This window comes from Hemicordylus capensis, chromosome 2, assembly GCF_027244095.1.
Source record: "Hemicordylus capensis ecotype Gifberg chromosome 2, rHemCap1.1.pri, whole genome shotgun sequence".
In the NCBI taxonomy this organism is placed as follows: domain Eukaryota; kingdom Metazoa; phylum Chordata; class Lepidosauria; order Squamata; family Cordylidae; genus Hemicordylus; species Hemicordylus capensis.
The window spans coordinates 82,460,088-82,482,137 of NC_069658.1; the positions used below are offsets into that span (position 1 = coordinate 82,460,088).

General features: G+C 42.3%; 1 protein-coding gene across 3 annotated transcripts in view; it reads right to left on the reverse strand.

Annotated features, from left to right (window-relative positions):
- CEP120 (centrosomal protein 120) overlaps nt 1-22,050 on the reverse strand; it is a 48,542-nt gene that overhangs the window by 10,301 nt on the left and 16,191 nt on the right. For all 3 annotated transcript variants that reach the window (XM_053300278.1, XM_053300277.1, XM_053300279.1), the window contains 10 exons: nt 15,819-15,996; nt 12,702-12,851; nt 10,839-11,021; nt 9,612-9,708; nt 9,375-9,527; nt 8,825-8,914; nt 8,065-8,157; nt 7,567-7,728; nt 5,396-5,518; nt 2,903-3,001 (listed from right to left, as the gene is read on the reverse strand). In XM_053300278.1, the coding sequence (XP_053156253.1) occupies nt 2,903-3,001; nt 5,396-5,518; nt 7,567-7,728; nt 8,065-8,157; nt 8,825-8,914; nt 9,375-9,527; nt 9,612-9,708; nt 10,839-11,021; nt 12,702-12,851; nt 15,819-15,996 (1,328 nt within the window). The remainder of the gene's footprint in view (nt 1-2,902; nt 3,002-5,395; nt 5,519-7,566; nt 7,729-8,064; nt 8,158-8,824; nt 8,915-9,374; nt 9,528-9,611; nt 9,709-10,838; nt 11,022-12,701; nt 12,852-15,818; nt 15,997-22,050) is intronic.

Sequence of the window (22,050 nt, forward strand, 5' to 3'; positions counted from 1 at the left end):
CATGAATTGTCCCCTTTGCTAAGCAGGGTCCATCCTGGTTTGCATTTGAATGGGAAACTACATGTGAGCACAGTAAGACATTCCCCTTAGGGGATGTGGCAGCTTTAGGAAAAGCATCAGAGTATATGGAAGGTTCCAAGTTCCCTTCCTGGCATCTCCAGACAGGGTTGAGATAGATTCCTGCCTGCAACCTTGGAGAAGCCACTGCCAGTCTGCGTAGACAGTACTGAGCTAGATGGACCAATGATCTGACTCAGTAGAAGGCAGCTTCCTATGTCCTATCAAACATACATGTTTCGAGAACTTAGATGGTTTTGAAAAGCTGTAGGCTTCATCTTCTTACAGAATGTGTTTGTGTGTCAAAAACATAATTTAAAAATCACACACACCACTAGCTTCTGCTATATCTGAAAACTCAGGCTTGGCTAAATAACGTCCTTGAATATCACTAGCCTAGAAACATTTCATCACCCTGTTCATTTGTCAGTCCTGAGCTGTCCCCAGCTCCCACTTCTTCATGGCCTGATGAAGACTATAAACCTCCAGGTAAGGAACTGCGTCACTTCTAAGTAATGAGCAACACCTAGCACACAATTGTCTGGCATGGCACCGGTAGAGTCAAAGTAGGACAGTCTTGGAAAGTAACAGATCTCAGCACAAAGGGAATGGAGCTGCAACCCCATTAAGTCTTCTTTCCAAGATACTTCTAAGTCTAAGATAACTTGTGCTCTTCCATCTCCTAGATTTAGGGCTATGCATGTCATACAACCAAAATATTTTACAGTTTCATGAAATCCTGGATGGTATTCTTACTGCCAGACTTCATGAGACCAGACCCATGGGAATGCCATAACTACAATGCCAGTTCCCACTGCTGTGATTGGGAAGTAACCTATCAGCTACTTTCCAAAGAATTTGGTAAGCTCTACCTAATCACATGCTGCCATTAGTTTTTTAGATTTTTAAAAAATCAGTAGCAGTCAGTCACTTTCCAGAAATAATGCTGATAATGCATTAAGTAAGTTTCCAAAGAGTATGTGCATTTTAGTTGCATATTTGCAACTTGTGCATGTATTTTTTGTCCATTTCAAAATAACTTATGTTAGTATTAGCATTCAAAATTGTTACCTGGCCTAAGAATATGGAGGGTTAGCAATTAAACAAGCAGATTAGAATAGAAGGGCATTATGCTAAATAGCTGGAAGCTTGTTACAATTCTAAAAGTCACAGCTTGACTATACTGTTCATTTTTGATTAATGAAAATCTGTCTAAACACTTCTTTGGCAATGGCCACAAAGCATTTGATCGCCTTTCCAAAGTCTTGCCAGCTGGGTTCTGTCATTAACATTTATTAACAATCCAAAATATAGCATTTTTGCTTCTAATTCGCACAACATAAATGTTTTGTATAGTTCTCTAGAGAGCTCTGGTGTGACAAGTTTCTGGCACAAATTACAACCCACAGCTATTCACCAGAATCAATGCAAAATTAACGTGGTATTAATCCAACTCAAACAAAAAACAACACAAATCATCAGAACTTAAGCAGACTTAAAATTCCTTAAAGCTTCTAAATTTGTAATTTTATATTGAACACACAATAGAGGACTCTTTAGACCAGTTTCATTTTAAAAGAAAGTTGAACTGTAGCATAGATGTACAAGTGTTTAAATTCTTTTCAGAAAGCCTGAAATAACTTTTGACAATCTTACTTTCAAGGGAAAAAACACTAAGGAGTATCATCTAATTTCTCATGCCATTCAGTTATTGGTTCAGACTGCAGAAAAATATGGTAATTGGTTTGATTATTACCCAAACTAATGATCCAGATAGCACAATGTACTGTAACTATCAGAGAGGCATTGAAAAAACTGGTGAACCAAAACAAAACAAACATTGTTATTGGCCATGATCGAGAGAACTTGTTCTAAGGTTAGGGATATGCCACCAAGCAAGTCAATTACGGCGATTCTCTCCAAACAGGGATGTGCATGAACTGGTTCAACACTTCCTTTTGGGAGTGCCGAACCAGCTTGGGTGCCTGCAAGTAAACTGGTTCGGTGGGGCGGGGAGTGGTTCCTTTAAGAAGCAGGGAAGCAGGTCTTACCTGCTCCACTACTTTTCAGAATGCATGCTAGCAAAGGTTGTGCACAGCTGCAGCGCTGTTCCCTGCAGCCTGCACAAGGGGTGGCAGCACGTGCATGGCTGCCGTGTGCTATTGCTGTGCGTGCAGGCTGCAGAAAACAGCTCCACAGCTGCACACGGCCTTTGCTAGTGCAAGCGCCACTCCTGGAAAAGCAGTGGGGCAGCAGCAGAGCAGATAAGGTGTAACATGCCACTCACAGAAGAGATTTCTTCATTGCAAAGGGAGGAGAGACCATTTTTGCCAATCCTACCTTCCCTCTGCAACTGCCTGTGTCTCCCAAGAATATGTCCCCGAGGATCACTGGATCCTCTGGGTATAAGTGGTTGCCGAGGAAGAGGGGAGATTGCTGAAACAATACTCTTCTGAAAGTGCAGGATTAGTTTGGTTGTCAGCCACTGCTAACATCTTGCTCTGCACAGTTCAGCCACACTAGACCCTAGAGCCACCCAATATTAATGGTTTTACCAATATTAATGGTAAAACATCTCATGCTAAAATGTACGGTGATGAGTATGCAAACAATATACCAATAAGCAAGACAAGAAAAGCTAACATGTTCTCAGAATGTTGCCAAATCTGAGAGTTTTAAGTAAAGAAGGCAGCTTTATCATTCCACAAATGCTACACAGCTTGCAAGCTTCCCCTGAATGGATCATAGCAAAGATGCTGGACAGTATTCCTTGTAAGATTTATCCAGTATGGCATTTTAAAAAAAAAAGTCACCCCCATTCATTTATTGTATTCCTTTTACACACCTGTTTTAGCCTTGCTAGTTCTTTTAAAGCACGTGCCCATTGTTGCTTGTAGTGCAGTTTTGACTTGGTAGCGGATTCTAACTTCCTTTCAAGGTCTCCCTAATAAAGAGTAGAATTCCATCAACACACACTATAACAGTGGCAATAACTGTTACATGATTACATACGCAGAGCTTGGATTAAGAAAATTGTTTAGTATACATTGCAATTCTAAAGCTGTTGTGTAATTTGATGTAAATATTGTGGCACATAAGCATATCCTTGCTTCAGTGATAGCTTATTTTTGTCTAACAGAGTGAAACTCAATTAGTCTGTACTCCAAGACAGTTCATATAAACAGCTTTTAAACATCTTCAAAAGAGTCCAAGATAACATTCATTTTCTTATAACCACTAGCTGCACATCTTTCAGCTTAATTTATTATGCGAGGGCATGACTAACCCTTGAAATTGTAGCTAATGTGTGCCTTAATTTGGTGTGATTGCACTTTTTAAGTCTATAGTTTGAAAAAGTATTGTTTCTATTTACAGAGCGACCCTCCCCACAAAAGAACAGAAAACAGTAGAAGTCTTCCTAAGCCCCCTGACCGACCCTCTCAAGCACTGTCAACAGAACCTGAAGACTTCTCTGTCAGCATTGCTGCTACTTCAGCTAGGAATAATAGGTTCTATACTACTGTGGGCACCTGGGCCCTGTTGGGTCTGCAGAAATGAATGTGATAAGCGACTTGTGTTTTGGGTGGTATATAAATGTTTTAAATAAAAATAAAATAATAAAATAGGTTACATTTGGGCTGGCCATGCCTCTTCCTAACAATGTGGTCAGAGCATTTTGGTGGAAGCTTTCTGGAGAAAGCCTCAGGGGAAAAGGTCACACTGCCTTCTAGCAAGTGTGACCTAGTGAGAGCAAGTGTCCAGGCATCCACATATCCAGACATTGTGGGCAGGGGGACAAGAAGTCATCATTCCTGCCATTATCGTTATAGAACACCACAGTGCAACAAAAAAGGTAGGTCGTCTCCTACATGGGATGTTTCATATTTCAAGTTGATTGGCATCTTAATTCTAATTCCAAGAGTTCAAGACTTGTTGTAATTGGCTCCAGGATAAGAAAATAAAGTTACAGAGCATGTAATTGTCTGGGAATCTGCAGAAGGCCCTGAACTTAGCATCCTTTTACAGCAGCTTTTTTCTCTAGTTTTGCCCAACACCACACCCAAAAGGGACAAAAAAACTGCTTGACCTCAGGGACCCCAAGAGACATAATTTTTCTCATAGTGTCTAGATGTTTGTTATTCATCCTAAATCTAAGGTATGGATAGTTCAGAAATACAAAAATGCATACATCCAGTGCTAGCAAACTGGCATTATTTTTGCATATCTACTAAAAATATGCAAGTGTAATTTTTAAAACAATCCCATGTTATCAAAAACAACAACATTCTAAATGAAGCCAGGTTCTACTGATACAAGAAAATATGTCTCTAGAGTCCACTTATATTTAAATGATAGATGGCTATCATGCAGAAACCACCATTTGCTTCACAGTAGTCACTGGCTGACATCCTCACTAACCATGCAAAGTGCCTCAACAGCAGTTAATAATCCAGAGTCCCTCTATGTTCACGGTTGTCTTTTGAGCACCCATAAGTATGCCCTTCAGAGCCATGCAGCCTTCAGGGAGATATTTAAATGTGACCAAGTGGCCACCTAATAGCCTAATGGCGCAGCGGGGCAATGACTTGCCTAGGGAGCAAGAGGTTTCTGGTTCGAATCCCCGCTCGTATGTTTCCCAGACTATGGGAAGCACCTATGTTGGGCAACAGCAATATAGGAAGATGCTGAAAGGCATCATCTCATACTGTGCGGGAGATGGCAATGGTAAACCCCTCTTGTATTCTACCAAAGAAAACCACAGGGCTCTGTGGGCGCCAGGAGTCGACACCTACTCAACGGCCCAACTTTAGAGCACCAGGTGAAGGAGATATGGGCAAAAATTGCTGCTGCCCAGGCAGGAGGATTCTGGATTACCAAGCCCTGCAGAAACACTTTGTATGTAGTGACTCCACGTGTTAATGAGGATTTTGGCCACTAGCCCTTGCTTACCATGATTTCTTCTGTGCAGGCAGTAACTGGAAAACCAGCAGGCTATGAACATTTTGCATAATTTATTCTGGATCAAAAAATGATTTTAAGTTACTCCACTTAAGCAGTTGTAATAGTTTGGAAATTACTCCCACAGATTAACTGCAAAGCATGTGGAAAGTGCCTGATTCACAGCTGAGAACAACTATCCATAGACAGGTAGTCAATGCTAGAGCATATTGTTTGCTTACATCTGTGCTGCTATTTTGTAGCTTGGTCAAATATGGAGTTTTTTATGTTTTTATGTATACACTATATTTTCCTACCAATTGTAAAATACTATGACATGTTGCAAGCCTTAGGAATGAATAATATATTTGAAACATTTATATTATGTCCATAAACATACCTTCTCCAAAGTTAGAATGCTTATTTCTGACTGCAACCGGATTTCTGGTTTGCTGCTTTGCTGCTCCTTATACAGTTGGAATTCTTTCTCCAGAGCCTTATATTTATTTTCTGCCTCATATAGCTGTTTTTAAAACAAACAAACAAACAATCAAACAAACAAAGAACTTGAATGGGTTTATATGTTGATGAGAACACAACAAAAGGACTGGGGAGGAACATTTTTCCAGTTAGATAGAAAATGCAGCAGAACCGATAGCTAACATTACTTCTATAATATGACAGATTTTCAATATGTTGCTTCTTTCCTCCAAAACTATTTATTCTATCTTCACCATAATCCGATGAAGTTGTTTGTGGAACTGAGGCTGACAGACCTTTTTTTAAGAGGTACTCACTAAATCTGTGTTTGGAGTTGCTGTCCATATCCAAGATCAACACTCTGGATCAGACCGGCTATTCACAATCTGTCAAAGTTCAATTAAAAAACAACCAACCAATTTGTATGGGCTTAGCTGTGCCTGAGCTCCACAACAGTGTGTCTCAGAAGGCACAGCTCTTGCTTTGCCCTCCTAATGATGAATAACATGTCAGCCTTAATTTTTAACTGATAACTTAATGGTTTTAATTATTATTTTCCACTTTGAAGACCAGTGGTTGAAAACAGCATGTAAATCGGATTAATAATAATAATAATAATAATAATAATAATTATTATTATTATTATTATTACATTTATATCCTGCTCTTCCTCCAAGGAGTACTACATACTCGAGTTTCTCTTTCACAACAACCCTGTGAAGCAGGTTAGGCTGAGAGAGAAGTGACTGGCCCATAGTCACCCGGCTAGTTTCATGGCTGAATGGGGATTTGAACTCGGGTCTCCCCGGTCCTAGTCCAGCACTCTAACCACTACACCACACTGGCACAAGTATTTTTATTTATTTAAAACATTTATATCCCACCCATCTGGCACACAGCTGCTTGGGGTGCTATGCAATAAAAACATAAAATCCATGACAGAAGAACAGAAAAGAGAGAATAAAATATAATAAATCATCCTAACACACAATAAGAGAGATGAGATAATACAAAGCAAGTAGAACAGTAACCAGGATTAAAACTAGATGATAATCACAGTCAGTCTTCAGAGGCGTCTTTAAAAAGGAAGGTGTTAAAGTTCTTTTTAAAACTAAGCAAAGAGGGAGAATGCCTTCTGGGAGGGCATTCCAAAGATGGGGGGCCATTACTGAGAAAGCCCTATCCCTGGTCCCCAACAACCAGATTTGTGTCAATGGTGGAGCCAAGAAAAGGGCTCAATTGGATAATCCAAAGGTCCCAGCAGTTTCATATGAGGAAATACGGTCCAAAAAAGGTACCCTTGCTCCAAGCAAGTAAGACTTGAAAGGTCAAAAACAGTGCTTTGAATCTGGCCCAGAAGCAAACTGGCAATCAACAAAACTGCTACAGGATAGGTCAGGTGTAATACTTGTATAACGACTAGAACCCATAAGCATCCTTACAGCAGCACTCTGGAGCAGCTGAAGCTTCAAAGGTCAAGTGGGTGTTTTTGTGGGGGGTTACCTTTGCCCCCACCACCACAGTTTTGGGGTTGCAATCCTTGAAATCCACCCTGGGGGCTGGCTTGAAGAGACCATCTCTCCAAGCCAATTTCCAGGCTGGTTTTGATACAATAGGAATATTGGAAGTGGAAGAATTTCTAACGTGACACAGGGATTTTAGTTGGAATTCCTACTATCGGGGATCCCCGTCATTATATCGGAAATCCTTCTAATAATGCCTGATAGTAGGCATATCGGCTTAATATTCCTATCAGACCAATATGACTGCACAGCTCTGCAATATCCTTGATTGAGATCCTTGCTAAATTACTCAATGGAAGTCCCACTGGAATTAACAGGACAAATTACAGGAGTAATTTGTCCTGTTAATTCCAATTGTCATGGGATTTAATTCCTTGCGTAATTTAGCTCAGGATAGGTCAGATAGGCCACTGTGCATATATATTTTAATTTGGGTCTTTAGGATTTAGGGAATAGTGCTCCTTCACAGAACACTACCTACTTCAGTTAGCAAAAAGAAAACATAAACACATTAAAATACATGTAAATTTCAAGCTTTATGTATATAAAGAGGTAAAGATTTACTCACTTGTTGCTGTAGGCGGATTTTGTCCTCTTCCAACTGTCTGATCCGTGACTTCTCCAGATCAACCTGGTGCACACATTCCTCTTTAACTCGTCGTATTGTATCCTGAAGCTCTTGAAGATTTCGTTCATGCTCTGTTTGGAGCTCTTTCTTTGCTCTTTGGAGCTTAAAATGTTTTTAAATCAGCAACTTCAAAACTATAAAATTGCCCAGATGCAACTCAAATTTAATTTTCACATTATAAAATAAGGGCTCCTTTCCCCTTTGTCTTAGCCATCCACCCCAATCTGCCAACAAACTGAAAAAAGGCCCCCCAAACTATGTGCTAACCCACCCACCCACCCATCCCAAAAAATCCACATTCCGTGACAGGAATTAATGTTAAACATTACAGTCCAAGTGCAAGTCCAAGTTATTCTGAATTTTTTTTTCCTGATTAAAAAAATGTCCCCCCCCCCCAATGAACAGTACAAAGGACAACACTGTTTGGCATATGTTTACCTCAGTCTCAGCACTGACAAGTTGTTTTTCACGCTTCTCTACACTGGTCAAAGTTTTTTGAAGCTGTTCTTCCAAAACTGTATACTCTGAAACCTAGAATATAAACAATTTAAGAAAAGAAAATACAGAGTATGTCTAAGAAGCAACAAAACATTCTCCTTGAAGGGCAGTATTTCCTATGTAACAGAAACCAGATTTTGGAGAAATCTGAAAATTGATTAAGGTTTTACACTTACATTTCAAAATATTAAGCATCAAAAGTTATTGGGTCTCTGGGACCTGTTAATAGATGAGGCGTTTATTTGTTAATCCATTCCTTGATCCAGGCAAACTTTTGAATGGGGCTTTAGTTACTTGCATTCCAGTCCTGGAGTAAAGGTGGGGCTAACAAACAGCCAGCAGCAAGAGCACGGAAAAACAGTCTGCACTTGCCTCTGTAAATACTACCTATTCCAATAAGCCATTAATATTCCGGATTGTACTCCACTGCCTCGTCCTTGCATACCACAACTCTTTCCTCTGGATTCTACAGAATACACTTCAACAAGACCAAGGCTGGCTGTGTCCGTTGCCTTTTTTGCTAACCTTAAATGGCAGCTTGATCCATAAACTGCCCTCAATTCTGGAGTATCTCTCAGGTTTGCTACCTGTAGTGTTCTCATGTAGTTTATGTCTGGGTCTATTTCTGGTAAATATTTAACACTTCAGCACTGCCAGCTCTCATTACAGTGGGAATATTAAAAAGGTGGGAGAATCTTACTTTTTTCTTTACCAAAGCTTCTCTTTCTCTATCCCTTTTTCTCCACTCTTCTGCAAGAGCTTGCATGTGAGCCAGCTCCTTCTTCTTTAGCTACAAAAAGCAAAGACAACTTTTAAAAACACTCTTATTTTGAAAACTAAGAAGATATTTTTCCAACAATTCAATCAGCACTGCTGTGGAAGGCTTCTTCTCCAAGAAGCTTCCACAGTCATGTAAATTAGGTACAGATTCTATATTTAACACTGGTTTTATACACAGAGAACTCTCATTATCAACACTGCAGAAGATAGAACCTCTGAAGTACACTCAAAGCTATTATACTCAGCAGAAAAACTAGATTTTACATCAATAAGTGCAACTTCCTTAAAATTCATATGCAAAGATAAAGCTCAGAGTTTGGGGTCCTATATGAAAGTCCTCTTCTCATTCAAGCCACACGAACTGCAGTATAAGTGTGTGATCTGCCACACTACCCTGACAATGGCTGTTTTTTTCTTTTAGAGTGGCCCCTCTGAGGCTTGATTAACAATTATAAAAAGGATAAGCGAACCTGGTTCTCAAAGAGATCTTCTTGTTGTTCCTTCCACATTTCCAGTTCAAGTGCTGCTTTGTATTCCAGAGTCTCTCGTGGTTTTGACTGAACTTCCAGAACATTATGAGGCAGAGGTGGAGGGGCCAATGGTGGCTCGCCAGCATCTAAACACTAAGGATGGAAATGCTTTAAAATAACTTGCAATGAAATTATTGCTCTTTAAATATGAAAGGACATACCAGTATTTCAACTTACCTGAGCAGAATCAGATACTAGAACCTCATGCATTTTCACAAGTCCATAGTCTTCTAGAGTCACGGTATATGAGAGATCTGCTATCTTGTTGCTTGGCCTACAAATGATACCCAGAATTTTCTGTTTCATTTGGTTATCCATCTGGCTGCCTACTGTTAATACTTTATAGTGGAACCAACAAGCGTACCAAAAAAATAGGCTCATGCAAAAAAAAAAAAAAAGCCAAAACACAGCTTTATTCTCAAGATTTCCTGGCAAAACATAGCTGTTAAATGTTATGGGGAACCTTTCTTCCCAGTCAGATCGCCCCAAAGACAGGGAGGCAACTGCCAGGGAAAGGTAAGGTTTTGACCCAATGCTTATTTTTCCTCACATCAGAGTATGTATTTACAAAGCCTTGAGCTAAATATTTATGAAACCAACAAGGTGTCTTGACTCTGCTTGTACACACAGCCTGGCACATGTGATCACAGGTCAGACACATCTACTACTGTTTCCAAAATAAATAAATATTCCCACCACTGAGATAACTTCTAAAAATGAGGAAGCTTCAAGAAGCTTTTAGAAAGTAAGAAACATGCTGACTACAACTAATCTTTTCCATTTCTTTTCTCCAATATTTCACAATGACTTGTCAGGAAGTACTAAACTAATTAGGTTTGGAAGACTGCCACCTAGTGGTAGGTTTGGAACAATAATTTCCCACTATTTTTATCATGGCAGGAAGATGTTTTTTGGAATGTATTGAAATGTTGTGACTTTGGGTTGTTCATTTGGAGTTTTACATTTTGAAACTCATTCATCTAATATTAAAAAAAATCCACACAAACAAAAATGATGTAACACAGATGTCATCAATTCAATAAACAGTACTTGGAAGACAGCACTAGAAAGGGGACCTTTGTGTATACATACATGTGAAAAAAACAACATGTATGAATGCCGAATCTGCATTTTCAGCCATGTGAATAATTTAAAACTGTGACACCAGATGATAGTGGTGATGCACTTTCAGCACTGCTATTCCATTACCACCCACAGTGAGGCAACACTAGAATTTACAAATTAAATACATTTACAGCAGGTTTTTGACTGAAGAATTGAAATATAAAATCCTCAATCTGACCTAGAAATAAATATAAATTTTTAACCAATACAAAATGATCTGAGAAGAGCTAGATGGTGTGAACTAGAACAGGCTTTCCTGTTTTTCAAAACACACTGTACCCTTGTGCTGCTGTAACAGGAACTGTATCACTAAAGGTCTGACGCCAGCATTGCTCCCCATTGGCACCTAGAAAACGGGTTTTTTCCATGGTCAAAACATTTGAAAGTTGGAGTCTTGCAACTCCAAGAAGCAAGTCTTTGGCCATTTTATCTTTGTGCCATAGTTCCACCAATAATGGTAACCTGGAAAACAGAAATAAAATAAGTAATACACAGGAAGCCTCATGTTGTTTTCATAAGCAGCCTGAAGTAACCAACTTACATGAAACCACTAACTACTCAACAAGAACAGACCCAATGCAGAAGATAAGTTATGGAGATGAAAAATATTATTAAAAGCTATTTCAGAGTTTTGACATAGGTGGCTTTGTACAAATGAATTTGAAATGTATAATCATAAATAAGTAATTTCTGCAAGCAGTCATCACAATTTCCACATTAATCTTTTCTTCTAAAGAGATACACTTTGCCTATCATATTTTTCTAGTTTCCAGAAGCAGGCAATAATCCTGTGTTAGAACTATGATTCTATGACTATCTCAAGGTTTAGATAATGTTTTGTAACTGTAAAAACCCATCCTAAAAATATTTCAAGTTTAAGTTAGAACAGGTGTCCAAGTTAAAAAATACTCTCCAATTCATTTGCTTTGTTGATATACAAGCAGTGCTTTTCAAAAGTAAACAATTTTAAAAGCTGACACCAGGTTTACAGACTTCAGCTGGTTCGACTGTGTCAGTTATTAAAGGAAGGAAGGCTTCTCTCCTTGCCATTAGCATGTACAGGCCAGTGCAGTAACACAAAGAGTTAAGTAGCCACAGGTGCCTATATGGGGCCCAAGCCCTTGAATGCAACGTGTGCAGAGCCACAACCCCACTTCCTATTCACCACCTCTGTGTGGCATACTACTGGAGTGGCACAGCAAAGCAAGTATGAAAACACACTTCCAGCCAGGAATTTTGTAGGCCACTCAGATCTGCACACAGGCTAGATCCATTACTAGGGCCTCTGAAGTCTGACCTATACACTCCTTTTCCATGACCTCTAGAACCTGGACACAAGCTGTGATTATCACAGGTTCTGTGTAATTATGCATCCTGCCTTCCACGAAAAGTGTTGTATAATGCCCAATTGTTAGGAAAAAGCAATTTACAATAAAAACAATAAAGGATTTCAATAGATCACACAGAGATCTCATACAAGCAGGGCCGGAGCCACCACTGAGCCAGCAGGTTCTAAGAACACGGGCCACCACCACTCAGGAGCCGTGCCTCACACCCCAGCCACGCCCTGTGTCTGATGTACGGGGCGTAGCTTTGCTTGCAAACAGGGCCCCGTGGTCCCATTTGCAGGCAAAACCACCAGCCAGCACCATGTTTGCCGTGCGGCTGGAGTGGCTCTCCCTGCCTGAAAGGCAGCTATGGGGATTTTACCTGCAAATGTGGCCACATGGCCCCGTTTGCAAGCAAAGCTAAATCCCCTGCATCTGCTGTCAGATGCAAAGGGCAGGGCCTAGCATCTGCCACTATACACAAGGGGCAGGGCTAAGGGGCCACGGTGGTGGGCTGGACCCGAGCCATCGCTGGCCTCCCTCCGCCCCTGCATACAAGCTTCCTTGACATGAAATAACTGAACAACATGGCTGTTCCTGTGAATAAAGATAAATATCTAGCTTGCAGTTTAAGTACTGGTAAATCATAACAGCATGTGTACAACACAGACATAAATACCTTAAGAGAAGCCGCTGCCAGTCTGTGAAAACAATACTGAGCTAGATAGACCAATGGTCTGACTCAGAATATAGCAGCTTCCTATGTTCCTAAATAGGTGCATTGTTAAAACTATATGCTTAGTACATATGGTACCTGAAGAAGGTATCCTGAAGTTGGTGGGGCATAGTAGCAAAATCAAATGCACAATAGGACTGAGGAAGAAAAACTTCCATGTTTTTTCTCACTTCTACGGGAGGGTTTGTCATAATGGGCGCAGCACTACCAAAAAATGGATACGAGTACCTATAGGGCAAGACAAAAAAAGAAAAGAAAAGAAAAGAAGAAGAGTTGAATTCTAGTGGTCCATGACTTCTCGAATGGCCTAATGCCATGTTTCACAATGGAAATCGTGTAAGCTTTCTACTAATAAAACTTTCCAGTTTTTATTCTGACATTCTTCAAGTAAATATTGTATTAAGCGACATTTTTAACCTTCCTCTCCCACTTTGAGAATACAGGTGAAACTCAAAAAATTAGAATATCGTGCAAAAGTTCATTAATTTCAGTAATGCAAATTAAAAGGTGAAACTGATATATGAGACAGACGCATTACATGCAAAGCGAGATAAGTCAAGCCTTAATTTGTTATAATTGTGATGATCATGGCGTACAGCTCATGAGAACCCCAAATCCACAATCCCAGAAAATCAGAATATTACATGAAACCAATAAAACAAGGATTGTAAATAGAACAATATCGGACCTCAGAAAAGTATAAGCATGCATATGTATTCAGTACTTGGTTTGGGCCCCTTTTGCAGCAATTACTGCCTCAATGCAGCGTGGCATGGATGCTATCAGCCTGTGGCATTGCTGAGGTGTTATGGAAGACCAGGATGCTTCAATAGTGGCCTTCAGCTCTTCTGCATTGTTTGGTCTCATGTCTCTCATCCTTCTCTTGGCAATGCCCCATAGATTCTCTATGGGGTTCAGGTCAGGCGAGTTTGCTGGCCAATCAAGCACAGTAATCCCATGGTCATTGAACCAGGTTTTGGTACTTTTGGCAGTGTGGGCAGGTGCCAAGTCCTGCTGGAAAATGAAGTCAGCATCCCCATACAGCTTGTCTGCGGAAGGAAGCATGAAGTGCTCCAAAATCTCCTGATAGATGGCTGCGTTGACCCTGGACTTAATGAAGCACAGTGGACCAACACCAGCAGATGACATGGCTCCCCAAATCAACACAGACTGTGGAAACTTCACACTGGACTTCAAGCATCTTGCATTGTGTGCCTCTCCATTCTTCCTCCAGACTCTGGGTCCTTGGTTTCCAAATGAGATGCAAAAGTTGCTCTCATCAGAAAACAGGACTTTGGACCACTGAGCAACAGACCAGTTCTTTTTTTCTTGAGCCCAGGTAAGACGCTTCTGAAGTTGTTTGTTGTTCAGGAGCGGCTTGACAAGAGGAATACGACATTTGAAGCCCATGTCCAGGATCCGTCTGTGTGTGGTGGTTCTTGATGCACTAACTCCAGCCTCAGTCCACTCCTTGTGAAAGTCCCCAACACTTTTGAATGGCCTTTTCCTGACAATCCTCTCCAGGCTGCAGTCATCCCTGCTGCTTGTGCACCTTTTTCTTCCACACTTTTCCCTTCCACATAACTTTCTATTAATGTGCTTTGATACAGCACTTTGGGATCATCCAACTTCTTTTGCAATTACCTTTTGAGGCTTTCCCTCCTTATGGAGAGTGTCAATGATGGTTTTCTGCACAACTGTCAAGTCAGCAGTCTTTCCCATGATTGTGATTCCTAATGAACCAGACTGAGAGACCATTTAAAGGCTCAGGAACCCTTTGCAGGTGTTATGGATTGATTAGCTGATTGGAGTGGGACACCTGGAGCCTAGACTGTTAAACCTTTTCACAATATTCTAATTTTCTGGGATGGTGGATTTGGGGTTCTCATGATCTGTACGCCATGATCATCACAATTATAACAAATTAAGGCTTGACTTATCTCGCTTTGCATGTAATGCGTCTATCTCATATATCAGTTTCACCTTTTAATTTGCATTACTGAAATTAATGAACTTTTGCACAATATTATAATTTTTCGAGTTTCACCTGTAGGTGAGGAGATTGAGCAAGTATTCCTGCTTAAACACAGATTTGTGCCCTGAGCACGTTTTCCCAAATTTTATTCAATATCCAATGTCATTATCACATTGCAAATTTTAAAAAGCCAAATGGATTAGTCTCACATTGCTCAGCAAGTTAAAAAAAAGTTATATACATATACAAATGAAATTAGTAACATTTGCTAGCTGCTTATATAAAAGGAGAAAGCATGGCCAATGGTGCCTTCAGAACCTAGAAATATAGCTAAATCCACAGCTTGCCACAGTATTCTGAGTTTGTAGAAAATCTTGAAACAAATAAAGGAAAGAAGATGCTCTTTTCTTCACTTATGAAATGGAAGCTCCAAGACCAGCATATTGGTGGGTATTCTTCCTTCATAAATACAGGGTGCAGGATCTCTGTCCCATCCTCAGTCTAGTCAGGACAGAATCTTGCCTATAGTCCTTAGTTATGCAAATAACCTCAGTTATTTGCAAATAACCCCAGATCAAGTACAAGACAGTTATTACTCTACTTCCCCCCATACCTTGTGAAGTCAGTTTAAAGATGGGCATGGGGAACTGTTAAGATATTGACCAACATCCAGACTAACAAAGCAAACGCGCAACATGCATTATGAGGGAGGAGGGATTTTTGTCGATCTCCTCTGCCCTCTAAAGCTCACTGCACCTCTCTATAATATGTCCCTCAGGGTTGTGCAGCCCTCAAGGACACTTTTTCAGAAATCACAATGGGCTTCAGAAGGAAGGGCCCCTCTCCATAGTGTATGCTGCACATCTGCTGCATACACACTTCATTAGCCTGGATGTAGGACATGGTGTTTAATTTCCAGGTAAATCTCCAGTTTGCCAACCAATTCACTGTTTTTTATCTCCAAACTTTTGTAAGAAACACAATAGTCTCAACAATCTCCAACTGGGTATATATGGCAGAAACGTATAGGTGTTAACTGAATCACAATATATGGCTACCAATGATCTTCAGCTCTCAATGCATATCCACGAGAGCAGCATAAGATACATCAGTAATTTTGATTATAATTGTCACTCCACATGTGAACCCAGTAAATTTTGCATTTTTCCAAGTAGAAAAACAAAAGCCACCCTCTCACGATGAACTACAACATAATGTACCTTAATATACAACTGACAGGAAACCCAGCATCCAGGTTATGAATAGTTCTTAAGTCTATTGAGAAGCAGAAATGATGGGATGCTGCTGGAACAGCAATTTTTTGCGTTGTAGTAGATTCGATGGCACTAGACGCATTGATATGCTGCACTTGGGGAGCAGTTACTTGGGCATTCAAAGCTACAAAAGCATAAATAAATAGTGAACTTTTCTTTTTTCACATATTTTGAGCAGAACACGAGCTAAAGATTTTTTTATATAGAATGTGTGAAAGAGATCTCCTGCAGATATTATGAGTGCTAAAAGCAGTCAATAAGCTCCAATGCTTTTGATATTACAGACACAATTTCATTTTCTATTTGTAAAAGTAGATTCTGACCTAGTTACACATTATCATAGACTTCAGTCAAACATTCCTGAAGGCCTCAATGATGAATCACATCAGAGAATGATCTATATGGCAAGCTTACACACACAGCTCTCCCTCCATGTGTTGGCTGTATCATGTAATGTCAGTACAAGCTGAAGGTTGGTTCATACAGAAGAGGCCAATGGCTGACATCCAGACTAATGCAGCAATGTTCATTTATGTATTTTATTTAATTTATCACATTTATATACCACCCAATTCTCTCTCTCTCTCTGGTGTACATAATTCAAGTTACACTCTAAAACAAAATAATTAAAACACTTTCACAGAATAAAAACAATTAGAACAATTTCACAGAGTAAAACCACCAAACAGCTTAAAATCTGCATTAACTAGAAGCCTGAGAAAACAGGTGTGGCTTAAGGTCTTTTAAAAAGTTATCAGAGATGGAGAAGCTCTTATTTTGACTGGGAGTGCATTCCAAAGCCATTGGGCAGCCACAGAGAAGGCCTGGCCCTGAGTCTCCACAAGACGAAACGGCAGCAACCATAACCAGACTACCCCAGATGATCTTAATAGATGACAGGGTTGAGTACCATGGATCTAAGCCATTAAGGCCTTTATAGGTAGTAACCAACACTTTGTATTTCGCTCAGAAACATATTGGCAGCCAGTACAATTATTTAAAAAGCAGTATTATAAAGTCCCTTTGGTGATCCCAGAAACAAGTCTGGCTGCTATGTTCTGTACCAGTTGTAGCTTCTGGACTATGTACAAAGGCAGCCCCACGCAGAGTGCATTACAGTAGTCAAACCTGGAGGTTATCAGAATAGGTGCCACTGTTTTAAGGTGCATATGCTGGTAACCTCCAGAAATGGATGTAGCCAAAGCTGATAAAAAGCGCTCCTGGCCACTGCCTCAATCTGAGAAACCAGAGGGAGTTTTGGATCCAGGAGCCCTCCCAAGCTACATACCTGATCTTTCAGGGGGACAGTAACCCCATAGAGAACAGGCAGATCTAAACCATCTCTAGGGTCTTGACCCCACCCCCCCAGCAATCAGTACCTCTGTCTCATTTGGATTCAGCTTCAGTTAGTTATTTCTTATCTGGCCCTTATCATGCCTCAATTCAGGCATTCAGGAAAGTTATGCCATTACCTGATGAAGTTGATAGGGAGGTATAGATTTGGGTGTGATCAGCATATTGATAACACCCTGCACAAAATCTCCTGATGCTCTCCCCAATCGGTTTCATGTAGATGTTGCAGAGTATTAGAGACAGTATGGAGCCTTGTGGAACTCTATACAGTAACTCTAGCTTTGCAGAGCAACAGTCTCTAAGTGACACCATATGCAATCTCCCTGAGGTAGAACCACTATAAAACTGTGCTACCTAATCCCACCTCCCTCAGGCAACTCAGAAGGATACCATGGTTGATGGTATCAAAAGCTGCCAAGAGATCCAAAAGGATCAGCAGAGTCACACTCCGTCAATACTGAAGCTGAGATCATCCATCAGGCTGACCACAACAGTCTCAACCCTATAGCCCGCCCGAAGCCCGTTTGAAATGGGTCTAGTTAATCAGTTTCCTCCAGGACTGACTGGAGCTTTGAGGCTACCACCCTCTTGATCACCTTGCCCAATCATGGGAGATTAGAGACAGGCCTATAGTTCCCTAACTCTGAGGGGTCCGATGTAGGTTTTTTTCAAGTATGGTCTAATGATAGCCTCCTTAAGACAAAGAGACATCCCACCCTCCCTCAGAGAAGCATTTATGATGTTTACCAGACCCTCTCTGATAAACTGATTGTTAGATAAAATAAGCTAAGTTGAGTAAGGGTCAAGAGAGCAGGTAGTAGGACACACAGTCTGAAACAGCTTGTCCACATCCTTAGGAGTCAGATACTGAAAGTTATCCAGTCTGACCACATAAAAGGAGTTGCTGGATATACCTCCATAACAGATTCTGCCCTAATTTTAGAATCCAGTTCGGCCTGAATGCGAGAGATTTTGTCCATGAAAAAAAAAATCATTTGAAGTGTCACAGCAATGGGTACCAGCCCGTTCACAGCCCTAGACAACTCCACTGGATGTGAACTTGTGAATGCAAAGTAGACCAGGGTCCCTGTTAGGGTATCGGACCATATCGAATGTGTGTACTTGAGTTTGGGGACCAGGGATAGATTGAGACTTCTGTTAGTATACTGATCGCCCCGCTGCCCAGCGGAATCCCTTACTGAGCTCACGGACTTGGTTGCGGAACTTGCGTTGGAGTCTCCTAGACTTTTGGTGCTGGGGGACTTCAATGTTCATTTCGGGAGCAATTTGTCCGGGGCATCTCAGGAGTTCATAGCGGCCATGATGACTATGGGCCTATCGCAAGCAGTCTCTGGATCAACGCATATTGCACACTTGATTTGGTCTTTTATTCTGATCAGGGTGGTGTTCCGTGGGTGGGGACTCCTACAATCTCCCCGTTGTCATGGACAGACCATCATCTGGTTAAGGTTAGGCTTACAACCGCTTTCCACTTTCGCAGGGGTGAGGGGCCTATTAGAATGGTCCGCCCGAAGAGGTTACTGGATCCGGTAGGATTCCAAGAAGCCTTGGAGGGATTTAATGTTGGCTCTGCTGGTGTTCCTGTTGATGCCCTGGTTGAGAACTGGAACAACTTGCTCACCAGGGCAGTAGACACGATTGCTCCTAAGCGTCCCCTCTGACCTGCATCAAAATTGGCCCCTTGGTATACGGAGGATCTATGGGAGTTGAAGCGGCAAGGTAGGCAACTGGAGCACAAGTGGAGAAAAACCCGACTCGAAGCCGACAGATTACAACATAGAGCACATTTAAAGATCTATGCTCAGGCGATACGTGCGGCAAAGAAGCGGTTCTTTTCTGACCGTATTACCTCTGCGAGTTCACGTCCAGCGGAGTTGTTCAGGGTTGTGAGGGGACTGGTATCTGCTCCCTCTCCCTTGAACCAGAATTTGGAGGCATCAGTTACCTGCTGTGGTGTGTTTAATAAATTTTTCGCAGACAAAATATCTCGGATTCGGGCTGACCTAGATGGGGACTCCACAGTTAATTTGATGTCTGAACTGGAGGTGTCCAACAACTCCTCTTATACGATTCGACTGGATCAATTTCAGTTTGTGACTCCTGATGATGTGGACAAGCTGCTTGGAGCGGTGAGGCCTACCACTTGTCCTCTTGATCCTTGTCCAACATGGCTTGTTCTATCTAGCAGGGAGGCTGTTGTAGGCGGCCTGGCAGAAATCATAAATGCTTCTCTGAGGGAGGGCAGGATGCCTCCTTGTCTTAAGGAGGCAATTATTAGACCTCTTCTAAAGAAGCCTGCATTAGATCCCTCAGAGTTGAGCAATTATAGGCCAGTTTCCAATCTCCCATGGCTGGGCAAGGTAATTGAGAAGGTGGTGGCCTCTCAGCTCCAGGAGGTCTTGGAGGAAACTGATTATCTAGATCCATTTCAAACTGGTTTTCGGGCAGGCTATGGGGTGGAGACTGCCTTGGTCGGCCTGATGGATGATCTCCAATTGGCAATGGACAGAGGAAGTGTGACTCTGTTGGTCCTCTTGATACTATCGATACTATCGACCATAGCATCCTTCTGGAGCGTCTGAGGGGGTTGGGGGTGGGAGCCACTGTTTTACAGTGGTTCCGCTCTCGGACAGATTCCAGATGGTGTCGATTGGAGATTGTTGCTCTTCAAAATATGAGCTTAAGTATGGTGTTCCTCAAGGCTCCATACTCTCTCCAATGCTTTTTAACATCTACATGAAACCGCTGGGAGAGATCATCAGGGGATTTGGAACTGGGTGTTACCAGTATGCTGATGACACCCAGATCTACTTCTCCACGTCAACTTCTTCAGGAGCTGGCATATTTATTTATTTATTATTTATTTATTTATTTTTACATTGCTATACCGCCTTTTGTTAAAAGAAAACCCCAAGGCGGTTTACAAAAATTAAAACATACAATAAAAGCAGTAAAAACATCAAGCAATAAAAACATCAAGCTAAAAACATATAAACAAGCATAAAAACATGACAACAGATAACAGATAAAAACAGAGAAGCCGCAGTAAAAACGATCATGTAAAAGCCTGGGTAAAAAGCCAAGTCTTTAAAAGCTTTCTAAAAGCCGTGATGGAGTCTGAGGAACGAATGGCCACTGGGAGAGCATTCCAGAGTCTAGGGGCAGCAACAGAGAAGGCCCTGTCCCGAGAGCATGAAAGCCGGGCCTCCCTCATTGTCGGCACCCAGAGCAGGGCCCCCTCAGATGTCCTTGTCAAGCGGGCAGCAACCCTTGGGAGCAGGCGGTCCCTCAAATACCCCGGGCCCAAACCGTTAAGGGCTTTAAAGGTCAAAACCAGCACCTTGAATTGGACCCGGAAACGAACCGGCAGCCAGTGCAGCTCTTTCAAAATGGGGGTGATATGTTCCCAACGGGCAGCTCCAGATAACACCCTCGCTGCCGCGTTTTGCACTAGCTGCAGTTTCCGGATATTCTTCAAGGGCAGCCCCACGTAGAGCGCGTTACAGTAATCCAGCCGCGACGTGACTAAGGCGTGGGTAACTGTGGCCAGATCTGCCTTCTCGAGAAAGGGACGCAGCTGGCGCACCAGCCGAAGCCATGCAAAGGCACCCCTGGCCACTGCCTCCACCTGAGCCTCCAAAAGCAGAGCCGGGTCCAGTAGTACCCCCAAGCTGCGTACTTGCTCCTTCAAGGGGAGTGCAACCCCATCCAGAACCGGTAAAATCTCCTCATCCCGATTGGCTCTCCTACTGACCAACAGTACCTCCGTCTTATCCGGATTCAATTTCAGTTTGTTAGCCCACATCCACCCCATCACGGCCTCCAGCCCCCGATTCAGGGCATCAACCGCCTCCCTAGGATCCGATGACAAGGAGAGATAGAGCTGAGTGTCATCCGCATATTGCTGACAACTCAGTCCAAATCCCCGGATGACCTCTCCCAGCGGCTTCATGTAGATGTTAAACAGCATGGGGGACAAGACCGATCCCTGCGGGACCCCACAGGCCAACGGCCACGGGGCCGAGCAGTAGTCCCCCAGCACCACCTTCTGGACCCTCCCCTCAAGAAAGGACTGGAACCACTGCAACGCAGTGCCTCCGATTCCCATACTCGAGAGGCGGCCCAGAAGGATACCATGGTCGATGGTATCGAACGCCGCCGAGAGGTCCAGCAGAACCAACAGGGACGCACTCCCCCTGTCTAGTTCCCGGCGTAGGTCATCCACTAGAGCGACCAAGGCAGTCTCAGTCCCATACCCGGGGCAGAAGCCAGATTGAAAAGGGTCCAGATAATCCGTATCATCCAAAACCCTCTGCAGCTGGGACGCCACCACACGCTCCATCACCTTGCCCAAGAAGGGAAGGTTAGACACAGGTCTATAATTGTCCAGGTTGGAGGGATCAAGGGAGGGCTTTTTTAATAGAGGTCTTACCACCGCCTCCTTAAGGCACGATGGCATCCTGCCCTCCCTTAACGAAGCATTAACGATCACCTCCAGCCATCTGCCTGTCCCCTCCCTGGCAGCTTTTATCAGCCATGAAGGGCAAGGGTCAAGAGCGCACGAAGTCGCCCACACACTGCCCAGGATCTTGTCCACATCCTCAGGCCGCACCAGCTGAAAAGAATCCAAAACAACGGGACCAGATGGTACCAAAGGCACATCTGCCGGTACTGCCAAAACTCTGGAGTCCAGGTCAGCACGGATGCAAGCGACTTTAACTGCAAAGCGACAGGCAAACCGATCACAAAGAGCTGTAGATGACTCCTCCCCCATTGTCCGGGGTGACATGTGGAGCAATGTTTT